This window comes from Lynx rufus, unplaced genomic scaffold, assembly GCF_022079265.1.
Source record: "Lynx rufus isolate CCGP_SWC_20201006 ecotype Redwood Valley unplaced genomic scaffold, mLynRuf1.p SCAF_9, whole genome shotgun sequence".
NCBI lineage: Eukaryota > Metazoa > Chordata > Mammalia > Carnivora > Felidae > Lynx > Lynx rufus.
This window is the reverse complement of record NW_025814897.1, coordinates 90,409,239-90,427,624: the sequence shown is the minus strand read 5'-3', so window position 1 is coordinate 90,427,624 and position 18,386 is coordinate 90,409,239. Positions and strand designations below refer to the sequence as shown.

The 18,386-nt window shown below is 39.1% G+C and overlaps 1 protein-coding gene across 1 annotated transcript in view; it reads right to left on the bottom strand.

The window, feature by feature from the left end:
- The window catches only part of IFTAP (intraflagellar transport associated protein), a 66,516-nt gene that overhangs the window by 32,187 nt on the left and 15,943 nt on the right, over nt 1-18,386 (bottom strand). The window contains exon 2 of the mRNA XM_047072329.1: nt 16,448-16,603. Within this exon, the coding sequence (XP_046928285.1) occupies nt 16,448-16,580 (133 nt within the window). The 5' untranslated portion in view covers nt 16,581-16,603. The remainder of the gene's footprint in view (nt 1-16,447; nt 16,604-18,386) is intronic.

The window sequence follows — 18,386 nt, the reverse complement described above, 5'->3', positions numbered from 1 at the left end:
AATATATAAATGAATGAAAAAATATATAACACATATATATACATATATATGTGTGTGTGTGTGTGTATATATATATATATATATATATATATATATATATATATAGTAAGTTGAGCCCTTACTATAATTTAGGTATTCATAGGGGAGCCTGGGTGGCTCAGTCAGTTAAGTGTCTGACTTTAGCTCAGGTCATGATCTCACAGTTTGTGAGTTCGAGCCCCATAATTTTATTTCTTTGTTATGTAACAGTTTAGACAAGTGGGCAGGCCCTGTTCCATGAGATGGTCCAGGGAGCTGGGCTGGCAGGATGCCCTGCCATCCTCAGCACATGGCTTCCACCTCTGTGTCTAAGGATGCTCCACGATTGCCTATTTCCAGACAGGGGGAAAGGATTAGAAGAGACTTGGGCACGTGTCTTAAGGGTATCACCCAGAAGTTACACGTATCAGTTCCCCTCACTTTTTAATGGCACAAACTTAGTCAAACAGCTATACCCAGCTGCAGGGAGAATGAGACGTCATTTTTATTCTGAGTGACTGTGGAGCAGCTAAAAATGTTATTGCTATAGAAAGGATATGTTTTCTATTTTCTTGTATGTGTGTGTGTGTGTGTGTGTGTGAGAGAGAGAGAGAGAGAGAGAGAGTATGTGTGTGTTCATACCTCCGTATTTTCTAACTTTCCTACCATGAACAAAAAAATAAACCTATTTATAGGCGAAAAGCATTTTACCTAACCAAGTCTCTTCTTCTAGGGAGGATACCTATATAGATTTCCTTCCTTCTTAAAAAGTCCTTCCTGAAGGAGCATCTGACTGACTCAATCGGTTGGGCATCTGACTTCAGCTCAGGTCATGATCTCATGGTTCATGAGTTTGAGCACCATGCTGGGCTCTGTGCTGACAGCTCAGAGCCTGGAGCCTGCTTCAGATTCTGTGTCTCCCTCTCTCTCTGCCCCTCCCCTGCTCACACTCTGTCTCTCTCTCTCTCTCTCTCAAAAATAAATAAACATTAAAAAATATTTTTAAGCCCTTCCTGGAAATACTGAAGAAAAAAATACATATACATACATAATATTTCACAATTACATTTTTTATATTATAGGTCCAAGATTCTTTTAATATTCAATTTTGATGTCCCTCTTTTAAATCATAGTTACCTAATCATAAAATTTTATACCTGAGTGAGTCTTTAAAAGTACCTTCATGTGTAAAATACACAGCAAAAAATGTACCAAAAGCACCAAAATTATTGGAGGAGCATCTCCTTAAAGTACACGAAAGATGCCTCTATATCCCTGTGGTCTCCCAAGACTCTTGCCTGCACACTTCGAATGGAAAAATGCTCATAGGGAACACAGTTCTTCTGGCAACACAAATATCCAGGAGATTTCCCTGTGCTAGAGTAACCCTGTGTGCACATGCTCTATAATCCCTCAGACCTGGGACAGAACGTATGCCAAACCAAAGCCCACCCTAAAATCCTGTGAGTGAGTATGTCCTAACAATTAGCAAGATCACAGTAAAATTGCTCCTGTAACCCATCACACTTTTTACTGTCCAAGTTCCTTTTAAATAATATAAATAGGGTAACATTAAGCACAAAAAAAAAAATGGTTAAAGTGAAATAACCGTACAGATTCATGAAAGCTGTGGATCTTATTATCCCCAGGAAAACACAATATACAAAAGCAGAGAATTTTATGGAATGAACACATCTTCCTATATCTCTCCCTGATCTCATATAGGGCATATTTCTGAAAGCTGATCCAAAAGTCTGTGCACTAGCACTGCTGAACCAAAATTTGGGGAGTGATTCCCCAAGAATCTGCATTTTAATAAGCATCTCCCAGGTGATACTTAAGACTCCCAAGTAAAGATTCCTTGGGAGTAGGATGTAAAAATTGAGAATTAAAAACAGAGGGTGGTACAGGCTTCTAGTTATAGAATGAATAAGTCACATGGATGGAAGGTACAGCACAAGGAACATAGTCAAAGGAATTTTAATCGTGTTGTATGGTGACAGATGGTAGCTACACTTGTGGTGAGCACACGATAATGCACACTTGTTGAATCACTATGTTGTCTACCTGAAGCTCATGTAACATTGTGTGTCAATTATACTTCAATTAAAGGGGCACCTGGATGGCTCAGTCAGTTGAGCGTCCGACTTCAGCTCAGGTCATGATCTCGTGGCCCCTGAGTCCGAGCCCAGTGTCGGGCTTTGTGCCAACTGCTCAGAGCCTGGAGCCTGCTTTGGATTCTGTGTCTCCCTCTCTCTCTGCCCCTCCCCTGTTCACACTCAGTCTCTGTCTCTCAAAATAAAAATTAAAAAAAAATCACATAAAGATGTAGTATCTGATATCTTTGTCAAAGGAGATAAATACCTTTGCCTGAAGGTTATGTGTAAACATACTATTTATTCTATCCACCAGAGGCCAGTGTAGGATTATTCCCTGAATTGTATAGTCTTACACTACACAATAGACACTGTACATAGACTCTACACAATATATACTATACAGAATTGGTTGTGACTCCATCAAGGAATGGGATGTGGACCACTAACACTGTAAACAATATTTTCTTTTTTCTGTATTGTAGATTCAAGATTTCTTTAATATTTAACCTTGATGTTTCTCTTTGAAATCCTAAATAGGCCCCATAAATAAAACTACACTGGTGTACATCTTTAAAACCTACCAAGTACCTTCATGTATATTTCAGCTGATTCATATCACAACCATATGAGACACACTGAGAAGGCAGAATTATCCCTGATTTACCAATTCAGAGAGATTAAGTGGTAGGCCTGTAGTGTCAAAGAAGTAATAAATGCCTAGACCAGGTCTTCTGAATCCTAAGCTGGAATAGAATCCTTTCCATACACTGGCCCTGCCTGCAACAAAATGAGAAATACAAGGGCAGTATACCCAACTCTTCATAAAACAAAATCCCATCGACCGAAAAAACTTTCCTTCACCCTGAGATCATGCCCTTCTGCCTACCTGCACAACGATGTATCAACTTAAGAACAACCTCTTTTATTCACACAGGTTGGAGAAACTTAGAGAAAGTAATTTTTTTCCATCTCTTTTACAAATAAATGCTTTTTAGGAGTTTTCAAACTTTATGAGGTGGAATAACATCTTCTGCACAAATCTGTAATAATCCAAGACCCATTCATTGGCATACAGCATTAGGGCAATGCAAGAATACACTTAAATTATACATGTCTCTCACATTCCCTCATTTTTCAGGGTAATTCAGGGCATCTTTCATAAAAAATAAAATTAAATTTTAAAAGCTTGAAAGAAAAAAAAGGAGAAAAATTCTGAAGAATCCACTGTTCTAATCATTCTAATTGCTCTTTTTAAAACTCAGATAGAGTGTTTATTCAATCTAAAACTGAGTCCCCCAGACCAAGCGCAATATTCTGGGTAGTGTTTTATCAGCACTATGTAAAGAATAGTTAGTATTACCTTACCAATCAGCCCCTAACCATGCAGCCTGTGACTGCTAATGTGCCTTCACACATCTAGAGCGTGTGGAGCACAGGGCACACAGAAATAAGGAAGAACGATATATCAGAATAGGGACTGTGTCTCATTCATCTTCTATTCCCAGATTTTAGCTCAATGCCTAAACATAGCAGGAATACAGTCAATACTGAAATGATCTCAACATTTGCAAGAACTGCATTGACACTTTAATTGGGGACTAAGCCTTATACCCTGAAATTAGATGATGGGCTGCAAGTCACACAAAGTATAATTTATAGAGAAGAGGCAGGAAATAGGGTACTTGATTCACAATCCCTTTTTTCTAATCAGCAACCCGTACGCTGTAATAGCTAATGCAAAGGCAGGTTAAATCCAGAAAACTCACAAAAATGGTACAATGATTCTTCTCTGTGCTAAAAAAACAATGGGCTCCAAGAACACTGAGCTAAGTGGTGTCACATAAATCCATCTCATCTGGAGGCAATCCAAGTAGAGGAGAAAAAAGACACTAACAATCTCAAACTAGACAGACTGTGGTTTGATTTTCATACAAAGAAGATATGAGTTTGGTTACCATAAAGTTTCCTGTTTGTATCCCGTTGGGTTTAGCTGACCATTTCAAAGAAAATATTATTGTTCTACAGCTGAAAGATTCCAGATTTGAAAACCACTCACATTTGAATACGGGCCCGTTCAACTGAATCAAAGGACACAGTCTTAAAACCAACTCGGTTTCAAGTTAAGTAATTTACTCTTTCTCTTCAAGTATAATAATACATTTAACAACGATAAGTAAAAATAACGTCTCAAGTTAAAGACAAACACATACAAAACAACTGCGCACTCACTTAATACTGTTTTAATCAGCCACTTAAAGGCTGACTGTGACCATCTTAAAAGTTTATTTGGCCACTAGCAATTTTCTGCTTTAGTTTGTAAAAGTTCAAGATTCCGTTTGCTGAAGAAAATTCACCTCTCTCATTTATATACACACACAAAATACATACACTAAAAACATATAAGGAGAATCAAAGAAAATGATCCTTTATTTACACACAAACCCAATTTAAAAGCTCATAATATCTTACTTCACTGAGAAAACACACTAGAAATTTATTGCAACAAAATACTATGTGTTAACAACATTGCCAAAAATAAGTTTAATGATTATAATTCAAAACATTGTAAATACTCCAATACATTTTCTTTCCTTACCCAATTGCACCTGAGTTTATAGCAGACACAGAAAACAAATGATTATCTATGGACCAAATATTCATGTGTAGAAAATGAATTGTAACAACCACAGCTGAAGATTTACGCTAATGTATCTAAAACAAAATGGCTTAATCAGTTCAAAATGCATCATAATTTGAGGGAGGGGAGATTTCCTTCCACCACTGAACCAGCCATTTTGTGTTATCTAATTTGTCAATTTGCTCCCTAAATGTAGTGATTTAGTGATGACAAAAGAAATAGAGAAAAAAATGAAAATTGCTTAATTACAGTTTGCAGATGTTCCCTCAAAGAGAAAGAATAGGTTAATGCTGCTGGTGCTGTTTCTTCCATGGGGCTCTGCTACAAATGAGTTCCCTTTATTCAACACTTTCTTCCTCCTTGAGGGTTCTATGTGATGCTTGGTACTATGTTTTTCTCTTTTGTTTTGTTGATGCCCAGCATGGACCCCAATGCGGGGCTGGAACTCATGACCCTGAGATCCAAGACCTGAGCTGAGATCAAGAGTCACACGCCTAACCGATTTAGCTACCCGGGTGTCCCCCTTCCCCCTGCTCGGTACTATGTTTTGATAAAGAGGTCACATACATATAACTACTGATATAAAACTAATATAAGTCAATATAAAATCATGAACTTTTTAAAAAAATTCTTTCAGCAATACCAAAAAGCAAACAAACAAAAAATCAATAGAAATCTTCAAAAATAACACCGCTTCCTTATTCTCTCCCTGGGGATGCCAGACTAATTAGCAGGGATTTTTAATTGCCTAGTGGCTTTTATTAGCAAGTCCTCATACTATGCTTCCTACAACTTCCTCTTGAGGTTAACATCCCAGTGGCCTATGTCTTAGGTCAAGGCAAGTTTACTGCTATTTGCTGTGCTGTTTTCCATCGTGCACTTCACGCAAAAGCGCCTCCCAAGCTGCCTTTTTTTTTTCTCACGTGGCTAACAGAAAAAAAGGAGAAACAGAAAGACACTGCAAATGGCCTGTGAACTAAAAACACCACTCAATATTCAGTAGGGAATTAAGTGACTGATAACAACAGCGCAGAAAATGTGGCGAACGTGCCACCTGGAAGCATGAAGCTGGGCGGTTCGTTTCCAACTTCCTCCGCTGTCTGCGGGTTGCAGGGGTATCAAAACAATGTTAAGCCCGCCGGTCTCTGTCTAATACTCGACAGGAAACAACTGCAAAAGCCTACACAGCAGGGATTATTTTTTGTTGTTGTGTTTTCTTTCATGAGAGAAAGCTGTTTTCATGCTCCGCTGAAATTCCTTTCCTGCTCTGAAGTGGGTAAGAGTGCCAGCTGCTTTCTCTATTTTTCTCTGTGGTATTTTTCTATCGCAGATTTTAAATTCATTCTTCAGACTGGGAAGAGACTCTTTGGAACCCTATGGAAGTTGAAAGATGCATTTCTAGCGTTCAAATTCAAAACAGCTTTGGGGACCAAAATGATGTGTCAACTTTGGAAACGTGTTGTTTTACGCGCTGTCACCACTTTCCTCTTTAATTACAGTTTTTAGAAGTTGTCAAGTATGAGTAGTGATATTCCTTTGGCTGAACTGACAGCTCAAAACTTATCAGTCCGGAAGCGTAAAGCAAATCCCAGCCCAAGATTCTAGGCTCTTGACAGAGCAGACGCCCAAAGGAAAGAAACAAAAGCCTCCTGAAATGAGACTTGTGTGCCTTCAAACCAGTCACTCGGCCTCCGTGGGCCTTAGCCTCTCCAGGCAAGACACTTGTGACTCATCTTTGACGCCTCTCCCTATTCCTCTGGCACTCACCTTGTGCCAGGTGCTGTCAGGGTCTCATTATAGGCTTCCCCGCTTCCCGTATCCCCCTCCACTGCCCTCCTCCGTACCTCCAAGGACGTATTTCTGCTCAGGGTCCTTGCTGGTCTCCCTGACTCCAACTGTTTCTCTCCTTCTTTGCTTCTGCCTTTCAAAATCACTTGCAATGTCTGTCTCTCTGTCTCTGTTTCTGTCTCTCTCCCTGTGTATGTGTGTGTGTCTACGTGTGTGTGAATTCTACTATGGCTCCCAGTTAGCTAGTATACTGAATCCAAACAGGGGGCATCTGACAGGGTCTTCTTCATGGGCTTCTTCTTCTTCTTGTACCCGTCCATTAAATGTGGATGTTCTTTGGATCTCAGAGGCCCTCCTGTTTGGCATTCTACATTTTTTTTTTCATCTATTCAACAAATATTTGTTTTCAAGTAGGCTTCACACCCAGTGCAGAGCCCAAGGCAAGGTTTGAACTCATACCCTAAGATCAAGACCTGAGCTGAGATCAAGAGTCAGACACTTAACTGATTGAGCCACCACCCAGGTGACCTTCAACAAATATTATTAAGCATCTATTTATTCTATATTGCCAGGCATTGCTTCAGGCACTAGAATAACATCGGTGAACAAAATCCAGCCTTCATGAAGCTTACACTCTAAAGAACATTGAAATAATTATCTTTTGAGGAAGTGCAACTATTCCCGTGGTCCACAGTATCTGCATGCCAGTGACTCCCAGATCTTGAGAAGAACTGCCCGATGCTACGAGGAAGACAGAAAAAGCAAAGTGGTTGATTATGGGCTTTGGAGCTACACTGACTCGGTCCATAATCTAATTCCACCAATAACTAGCTACATAACCTTGGAAAGTCTGTTAGGGATGCCATAACAAAATATCACAGACTGGGTGGCTTAAACAACGCAAATATATTTTCTCACAATTCAGGAGACTAGAAGTCCAAGATCAAGGTGTTAGCAAGGTTCAGTTTCTCCTGAGCCTCTCTCCTTGGCTTGCAGATGGCCACCTTCTTGCTGAGTCCTCCTGGGGCCTTTCTCTGTGTGTGCACATCCATGAGGTGTCTCTCTCATAAGGACACACATCATATTGGGTTAGGACTCCACCCTTAGCCTCAATCTCCTCGTTATAGACCCTATCTCTAAATACACTCACGTTGGTGGTTCAGTTTTCATTGTATAAATTTTGGCGGGACACAGTTCAGTCCACAATAGTAAGGTGTTTATTAACCTTAAGCCTTCATGTCCTCACCTGTTTAAAAGTTGGCAATCGTAAAAATCAAAACATAAGAAAAAATTCACTAGGCTATTGTAAGAAATGAGATGACCCAGGTAAAGTGCTTAGCACAATATCTAGTGCCTACTAAATGCTAGCTGCTTATCAATAATAATATTAGACTAGTTTTCCTACAATCTCACCTTCCCAGATGTTTCTGTGGGAGTATAGCGATACAGAGGAGGGTCAGATGTCTGGAGTCTGAACCCCTAACTGGTCCTCAGGCAAGGTGTTAATTTACAATGGCTTTCAGTTATCTGAGCTATAAAAAGGGTAAGTAATGGCTTTTCTTTGCATCATTGTCACAATTAAAGTTACTCAAGACAAATGCTTAGTGAATACATCAGTGAATTAAGCTAAAATTAAGAGCACTGGAATGTCTCTTCTAACATTATAGCTTAAACAGAAACAAGGGGGTGCCTGGCTGGCTCAGTCATAAGAGCATGTGACTCTAGATCTTGGGATCGTGAATTCGAGTCCCACGTTGGCTATAAAGATTACTTAAATAAGTATTGTTTAAAAAATCTAAATACCTTAAAAAAGATATTTAGATAGTCCTGCCTTTTAAGGGACTGCATTATCAGAATTGTAGTCTAAACCAGAGGTTAGGGTTAGGGTTAGGGTTAGGGTTAGGAATGTAAAAATTCCTGGACCCTTCACTATAGAGCCTCTAATTTAATAAGCCCAGAAAGCATCTGGAAATCTTTATTCTTTTTTTTTTTCTAAGCTTATTTATTTATTTATTTATTTATTTATTTATTTATTTATTTTGTGAGAGAGAGTGTGTGAGTGGAGTAGGGGCAGAGAGAGATGGAGAGAATCCCAAGCAGGCTCTGGGCTGTCAGCACAGAGCCCGACGTGGAGCTTGATCTGTGAGATCATGACCTGAGCCAAAATGAAGAGTCGGATACTTAACTGACTGAGTGACCCAGGTGGTCCTGGAAATCTTTATTCTTATACAAGTTTGACATTATAAAAGTTTTTCTGATATTTAGCCAAGTTTGAGAACTACTGATCTAGAGCAGTGATGCTCAGTAGAAATATAATGTAAGCCACATACGTGGTTTTAAATTTTCAAGCAACCACATTTTTTAAAGTTTTAGAAAGTGAAGTTAATTTTAATAACATATCTTATTTAAGTCAATTTTCTAAAATATTGTCATTTTAAATGCAGTTAAAATGAAAATATTACTGAGATATTTTATATTCTATTTTTATACAAATTCTTCAAAAACCTTGCATATTTTGCATTTATACCTTATCTCAATTCAGATGAAGAAAAATTTTTTTTAACTTTTTAAAAAATTTTTTAATGTTTACTTAGTTTTGAGAGACAGAGACAGACAGAGCATGAGCAGGGGAGGGGCAGAGAGAGAGGGAGACACAGAATCTGAAGCACGCTCCAGGCTCTAACCTGTCAGCACAGAGCCCGATGTGGGCCTCGAACTCACAAACCGAGAGATCATGACCTGAGCCAAAGTCGGACACTCAACTGACTGAGCCACCCAGGTGCCCCCAGGTGAAAATTTTTCATCAGAAATACTTGATCTGTGTTTATAGTAGTTCCCCGCTTTTCCATGAAGAATTTGTTCCAAGACCCCCAATGGATGCCTGAAACCCCAATCAGTACCAAACCCTATATAAACTGTTTTTTCCAGTACATACATACCTATGGCAAACTTTGATTTATAAATTAGGTACAGTAAGAGATTAACAACAATAATAATAAAGTAGAATAATTACAACAGTAACTATAATAAAAGTGTGAATTGTCGGTCACTCTCTCTTTAAAATATCTTACTATACCATATTCACTTCTTCTTGTGATGATGAGACAATAAAATGCCTATCTGATGAGATGGAATGATGTGAATGAGGCAGGCACTATGATGTAGTATTAGGCTACTATGACCTTCTAACGATAATTCAGAAGGAGGACCATCTTCTTGCAGATCCTCGTTGACCACAGGTAATTGAAACCACAGAAGGGGACTCCTCAATATTTCATAAAATTTACATTTGAAAAAATTAATTCACATACCCAAGTTGTCCTAAACATATTTAAAAGTTTTCCAGTAACTGAGCTGAATATGAGCATTTTTATTTAAACTTAAACTAATTAAAATTAAGTGAAATTTAAAACTCAAGTAGGCAGCACTAGCCACGTTTCAAGTGCTCAACCACCATATGTGTTTCTCGTGCTGGACACTGCAGGCCGAATGATCACAAATCTTATGGTAACTGTACATTCCTGAAATTTGTAATGGTGACAGAGCACTGGCACAGCTCCTTAAAGAACTAAATGTGAATAAAGTGAAAAATATAGAATAAGCTCTCTTATGATTATATAAGATTACTAAAATCTAAGAAAACTTGAAACCTATTCAGAGGTTTTGAAACTCTTAAGAGTTTGGAACAAAGGCCAGAACACCACCAGCTTATAAAGCCACATGGATGGCCATTTGTACTGAATGTTCTACCTCAGGGGGAATGGAAATCAAATATTAACAAGTATGAAGGGAGAAGGGCAGTTGAGTTGATGGGCGTTTTTTCAAAGATATATTGAAAGAATAATAAAATGCTGAAAGCACAAAGTATTATTAGTAAAATGAGAGTAGCATAAGGAAAACTAGAAACGAAATTACACATCAAAATCAGAAATAAAATCTTTGATCTAGACATAAGAAAACAAGCTAAACTAGATAAATATAGCAGTGAATAGAAAGCTGTTATATGGTAATCATAAAAACTGGTAAAATCACTTGGGAACTGGATCCTATGTGTTTTAAGATTGAAAGGAGAGAATGAAAACCAAAGACTTATTTAAGAGTTAATCATAAAATCACACTATAGGGGTGCCTGGGTGGCTAGTCAGTTAAGTGTCCAACTTCGACTAAGGTCATGATCTTGCGGTTCATGAGTTCGAGCCCCACATCAGGGTCTGTGCTGACAGCTCAGAGTCTGGAGCCTGCTTCAGATTCTTTGACTCCCTCTCTCTCTGCCCCTCCCCCACTCACGCTCTGTCTCTGTCTCTCAAAAAATAAATAATGTTAAAAAAATTGTTTTAATAAAATCACAGTGTATTCATTTCAACTTCCAAACTATTTTAAGTTAAACAGTTGGTAAAGTACATAATTTTAATGAAAACTAATCATGCAGCCTGAAGAACAAAACCAGAACAATGACGGGGTATGTGTATGATAGAGAGAGATTGAGAACTGGATGTAACCACTATAACCCTCCCCCCACCAAAGTTACTACCATATGTAACAAAATGGAGTTGAAAAGACTGAATGTCAATTTCTAAGTCGCTGGCTTCCTACATATATAATTTCTGTGTGACCGCAATATGAGTAGTAACTAACTTTAAAAAATGAGAGTGCACAAAAACAGATGCTCAGATCAACGGAACAGAATAGAGAACCCAGAAATGGACCCACAAACATATGGCCAACCAATCTTTGACAAAGCAGGAAAGAATATCCAATGGAATAAAGACAGTCTCTTCAGCACGTGGTGCTGGGAAAACTGGACAGCGACATGCAAAACAATGAACCTGGACCACTTTCTTACACCATACACAGAAATAAACTCAAAATGGATGAAAGACCTAAAAGTAAAACAGGAAGCCATCAAAATCCTCGAGGAGAAAGCAGGCAAAAACCTCTCTGATCTTGGCCACAGCAACTTCTTACTCAACATGTCTCCAGAGGCAAGGGAAACAAAAGCAAAAATGAACTACTGGGACCTCATCAAAATAAAAAGCTTCTGCACAGCAAAGGAAACAAGCAGCAAAACTAAAAGGCAACCGACAGAATGGGAGAAGATATTTGCAAATGACATATCAGATAAAGGGTTAGTATCCAAAATCTATAAAGAGCTTATCAAAGTCAACATACAAAAAACAAATAATCCAGTGAAGAAATGAGCAAAAGATATGAATAGACACTTCTGCAAAGAAGACATCCAGATGGCTAACAGACACATGAAAAAATGCTCAACATCACTCATCATCAGGGAAATACAAATCAACACCACAATGAGATACCACTTCACACCTGTCAGAATGGCTAACATTAACAACTCGGATAACAACAGATGTTGGCGAGGATGCAGAGAAAGAGGATCTCTTTTGCATTGTTGGTGGGAAACAAGCTGGTGCAGCCACTCTGGAAAACAGTATGGAGGTTCCTCAAAAAACTAAAAATAGAACCACCCTACGACCCAGCAATTGCACTACTAGGTATTTATCCAAGGGATACAGGTGTGCTGTTTCGAAGGGACACATGCACCCCAATGTTTATAACAGCACTATCAACAATAGCCAAAGTATGGAAGGAGCCCAAATGTCCATCGATGGATGAATGGATAAAGAAGATGCGGTATGTATATACAATGGAGTATTACTCGGCAATCAAAAAGAATGAAATCTTGCCATTTGCAACTACGTGGATGGAACTGGAAGGTATTATGCTAAGTGAAATTAGTCAGAGAAAGACAAATATCATATGACTTCACTCAAACAAGGACTTTAAGAGACAAAACAGATGAACATAAGGGAAGGGAAACAAAAATAATATAAAAACGGCGAAGGGGACAAAACAGAAGAGACTCATAAATATGGAGAACAAACAGAGGGTTACTGGAGGGGGTATGGGAGGGGGGATGGGCTAAATGGGTAAGGGGCATTAAGGAATCTACTGCTGAAATCATTGTTGCACTATATGCTAACTAATTTGGATGTAAATTAAAAAAAAAATAAAATTAAAAAAAAAAGGGAGCAAATGCCTCCCCTATCAGCTCGTGTGGTGGTTGATCTTGGTGTGGAAGGAAATTAGAAACAAATCTCACCCTCATTAAGATAAGGCTACATCTCTACCTTAAAAACCTATTATTTAAAAAAATATATATATTAGTACCAACACAAAGGGAAATATGATCCAAAGGACAACCAACAATGGAGGCATTTTTAACATCGTTCAATTTGGCTCTTATCTGTCAAAACCTCCTGCACTGAACCACTGGTTCAGTGGTTACCGCAGGCTCACCGTGGACATTGTCTCCAATGAGTAGATTTTACTGCCCTCCCCACCCAGGCAGGGGCTGGATGGCCTTCCTGTGAGCTCTCACGGAACTTCCTGCTTTTCTCTATTATGGTATTTATCATACAATAGTGTAATTTTTTTGTTTACTTATGTATCTCTCATCCTGGACTATGTATGCTTGAAAACACAAAGTATATCTTAATTTATTTTGGGATCCTTAGCACCTAAAACAATACCTAGACCATTAGGAGGTACAGAATTAATGAATGAATAAATGAATAAATGCATTAGCAGAAAATCAAATATAAGTTTTCACATCTATGTTTTCCTAACCTAAGCAAATGATAGAAATATGACAGACAAGAAGGAAAAGGCGCTTTTTTCCTTTATATGGATAAAAGAATTACATTCACAAAGAAATTGAGATGCCAAGGATTGAAACTTAGCCTCTTATCTTTACCCTCAATAATATCAACAATATAATAAACATCTCAACAATAATGAATGAAACCAAAGTCTGCACACTGATTTTCTAATACAAATCTCACAATTTTGTCTTACTCTCTTGAACTGATGATACTATTGAGAATTCAATTACAACTGTCTGTTTGAAACACATAATTAATGTGTCTCTATAAACATTTTGATAGAACATTGTATTTATTGTCAAGTATGTACCATAGTTAAAAAAAAAACAGAGTTGCTTTAAAAAACAAAACAAAACCCTTGCAAAATAGGATCAACATCAATGTATTGGAGTGAGACTTTTGCTACAATATTCACAGTTTCCAATGATTTTCCAACAGTCTGAAACAGTGATGTGAATTTCTTTCAATCAGGCTATAGTTTAATCTTTTTCCAGGGAAATATTTTTAATAGGATTACTGACCCTTTTAACAGTCTTGGAAAGAAAATGAATCTTATAAGCATTCTGGCATATAACTATTATAAAAATAAATAGAACAGTCAATCAGAGGAAATTGTAATAGACTTGAGAAACCAAACTTACTCAAGAAATGTACATGAGCCTGTGTGGTGATTACCACTTTCACAGAAAGAAGATTCTACACACCAGCAAAACAAGCGAGCACACCAAGACAAATGAAGGGCTGGAAAGAACGGGAAAACTTTGAACAAACAGCTTTCATCTCTTCCTTAAAACAAAACTAACCGCATTCAGTTCGATCAATTCTGCGGACTCCTAGGCCTGTCCCTGAGTACTATTTGGTTTTTCAGAAGGTACTTAAATGTTTCGGGGGTGAGGAGGGGAAGGATGCTTACTGATTTAAGACACATTTTTGCACTCACAATTCTTTGTGCTTTAAGAGGAATTTTTTCAGGTCATTAGTTTATAATGTGAACTGGTGCCTAGGGATATTTTGAAAGGGAAAAAAAAAAGAGTGTGCTTGGAGATGCAGTTAATGTAACTTGCATCATCATTTATTTCAGCTCAATTTGGGGCACAAAACTGAACTCAGAATGAAGTCACCACATCTGCAACAATTTCTTTCTCAGCATGCAATGATCTTACAGAAATCTGAAAACACAATATGCCCCTTACCCCCAAAACAAAAAACATCATAACTCCTTTAAAACATTCAAGTCCTTGCAAGAAGTTCTTACTTTTCCAGAGTATGAAAATAAAGTCAGCTTTGCAACTTCCAAAATAATTTGGATTATCAAAATGCCATTGGTGGGGTGCCTGGGTGGCTCAGTCAGTTAAGTATTCGACTCTTGATTTTGGCTCAGGTCATGATCTCACCGTTGTGGGATCGAGCCCCTCATTGGGCTCTAACTGAGCATGGAGCCTGTTTAAGATTCTCTCTCCCTCCAGACTTCTCCCCCCACCTCACTCCACCCCCACTTGCATACACACTCTTTCCAAAAAAAACAAAAAAAACACACACAAAATGCAATTGTCATACAAAATATATTAATTCTGCTAGTTTTGCCCTTGTTTCCACACCCCACCCCAACCATTCCTACTGCTTTGTTAGGTACAGAAAGGATGGAACTAAATCATTAGGCTCTGAGAAAGCAAACATCTTCCCAAACCCAAGTTTATAGACCAAAAGATGATTTGGCCTTAAGCAAGATTAATTTGATCGACATATCATGTCAAAACAGATCGTTCACAGCCTCAAAGTAAACAAGATATTTCCTAATTTCTCCATTAAGTGTAAATAAACACATCGCCCACAGTTTTCAAGCGTAAACAAAACAAATATCAATATTCCAACTATCTTGCACAAAGTAACCAGTTAGAATCACTTTTCCTTTTCTTCATTATAAATACCCCTCTTTTACATTTGTTAAGGGCACATGAATCATGACTTAAAATCATGAAGTATCTTGAAAGTGTGATCACCCCGGAGATTATGAAACTCCCTATTCTCAATCAGGTACACATTGGAATCACCAGGGGAATTTTTACAAAATACCAATTCCTGGGCCCCAGCTAAGATTTAGAGTGGGCCCTGGTATCACCATGCTCTAAAAAACCCCTCAGGTGAGTCCGATGTGCAGCAAGGGGGAGAACCAATTGTCTCACAAATGTGGATCAGGGACCCAGAAAGGACCAAAGTTGAGACTGAGCCAATGGCAGGCTCTGCCTCATCTGAGGCAGAACCCAGAACAAAGACTACAAACTCAAATGCCTACAGGAGCCACTTTGGTGAATGAAGCAGGCAATGCATACACACTTCTTCACAACGTGCGAATGCCAGAGGGTATGACAAACAGGGCGTTCACAGGGCAAGGGCTCCCCAGCTCTAGCTGATCTTGCCATCAGGGAAATCAGAGGTAACAGGTCTTCCCTCTTGATCAGAGAAGAAGACCATAAATAAAGATTTTCTATGTAACATTTCCCAACTTTTAAAGGTTGACTCAATCGAAAAAAACACAACACCACTGTATGAGGTGAGCAAGACACGTAATGAAATACACAACATGGGCTTGGACTTTAGGCTTCGGTTTATCACTTCCAGTCTGGAGGGGTGTTTCCATTCTCCAGTGACCATAGCATCATTATCATCCCAGTGACAACAACCAACAATGCCTAGCATTGAGTATTTCTTGTGTTAGCCACTCTGCTCAGGGTTTTACTTGGAGTCTCTCAATTAACCTTCATAAACCTTTAAGGCACCATTATTACCCACCCCCCTTACTCAACCGCCTCTCCCAAGGTCACATACCTAGAAAGTGGCAATGCCAGGACCCAAAGGGATACAGTGTAACTCCATAGCCTATATTACGCTATATTTCTTAAACATTTTAAACACGCTTTTAAAAACCTCTACTCTTTATGCTTATATCTCTTCAAAAGCAAATGAATTATACGAAATGATTTCTCGGGTCCCTTTTAGTTCTCAAATTCGATGGCTCTGACTCCATAATACAACTCTTGGTTGTAGAAAAATGTTGGAATTTGCATGCATCAGTCTCAAATCCCTGATATGCATTAGCTGATCAAAGGAAAGGAATGAATGAATGCTTATTAAATAGTCTTTTTGAAAAAACAGCAAAGACATAAAATTATAATAAAATTCTTTATCTCTACTGCTCTAGAGAGTTGACTTCCCCATTTTACCTTTTGAAAGATGAGTAAAAGTGCTCAGAAATTCTTCATATGTTTGTTCATGACAATTAACAAACTTATCCAAGACTTCTTCGGTTAATCGATCTTCATCCATGATCTCCAATTCTGATATTCGGGCAGGCATTCCTATTCACGAGGCCACTTTATCTATGGGACAAAGAAAAGCATGAGCTAGAGAGAGTTGGGGTACCAGCCTCTCTTGAAAATGTTGTAGAAATTTGCAGAAATTCAGTCTTTCAACGTGAGAGGTACTTCAAAGGGTATGTCAACCACCCATCCAACGACAACAATAACAGCTAATATTCATTAGCTACTTATTTAGCACTTACTGTGTACCGGGTGCAGTTCTGAGCCCTTCGATTGTTAACTTCCGAAAAATCCTAGCTCAGGTCACAGAGCCAGTAGTTAGAAGGACCAGTTGCAGGAGTCAGATCTAGAACCCATGCCCTTAAGCACTTCACTGTGCTTCACCTCTAGCCATTGTGTGATACCCCTGCCCCCACCACGTGCTACTGTACTGTTGCCACCAAACAACTGACTCGTCTGTGCTTTAACACATCCAAGGACTGGGAACTCCGAACATTCCAAAGAAGCCTTTGGACCGCACTATCAAAGACTCCTTCAAAATCTCTCTCCCTGCACATTTCCCCAACGGGGCCCTGAGCCCCTGGGGATCATATTGCACAATTTCAATCCTTCTTATAAATAACATCCTTCCAAATATTTGAACAAGCCTATGCTGTCCTTTCTCAATTTTATCTCACTCAATTTTTTTTTTTTCAAAACCAAGCTCAGAATTCAGTTTCTCAGGGTGCCTGGGTGGCTCAGTCAGTTGAGTATCCAACTCTTGATTTCAGCTCAGGTCAGGATCCCGGGGTCGTGGGATTGAGCCCTGCGTCAAGCCCCATGCTGAGTGTGGAGACTGCTGAAGATTCTCTCTGTCACTGTCTGTCTGTCTGTCTCTTTCAGGACACCTGAGTGGTTCAGTCAGACACTTGTCTGACTCTTGATTTCGGCTCAGGTCATCATGATCTCATGGTTAGTGAGTTCAAGCCCCATGTCAGGCTCTATGCTGACAGCTCAGAGTCTGCTTGGGATTTTCTCCCTCCCTCTCTCTCTCTGCCCCTCCCCCACTTGCACGTGTACACTCTCCCTCTCTCCGTCTCAAAATAAACATTTAAAATTACAAAAAAGTTTCTCTCCCTCTCCCCCACCCCCACTCTCTCTCGACGAAAAAAAAAAAAAAAAAAAGAATTCAGTTTCTCTCCGGAGGCTTTAGCCTTCCAACCCCATCACCACAGAGAGCTAATCACAATTTCTCTGTGCGGCCTCATCCTGTGTCTATGGTTACACTTAACATACTGTATTGGAAATAGTTGTATAGATTTCTGTGTCCCATTAGACATGAAGCCTGTGACAGGCAGGGCCCATGTCTTTCCTTCTTTGTATCCCAAGTGTTAAATAGCTTAGGACATGGCATACAGCTGGCACCCATCAATATGAAGCTAACATTACTCATTTGAGCAGGTAGCGTAGTCAAATACTGCTAGAAACTGGCAAAACTCAACTAAACTTGCCCAATTATTTCACCTGTGCCTTAACACGACACAGCTTCAAGCGGTTCCGCTCTCCTGAGCAGTCTACCCGGAAGGGATTTCACACTGCCTGCATCCCTTTAAAGTATGCCAACCAGAAATGAAGACAAGACTCCCGATATGCTCTGGATCCAGTGAGGTCTGACTAACTCCCACGTTCTGAATACTGCACTCCTACTATACGCTGAAGTGTGTTCACATTGCTGGTGGCCTCTTCACATTGTCAGTTACTTAACATACTGCTAAACGCCTGTCGGCTAGGACACAATGCCTCAATCCTTGCAGTCTAACTTTGTTTTTCCTTGTGATATTTCACCTTGTTAAATTCCATTCAT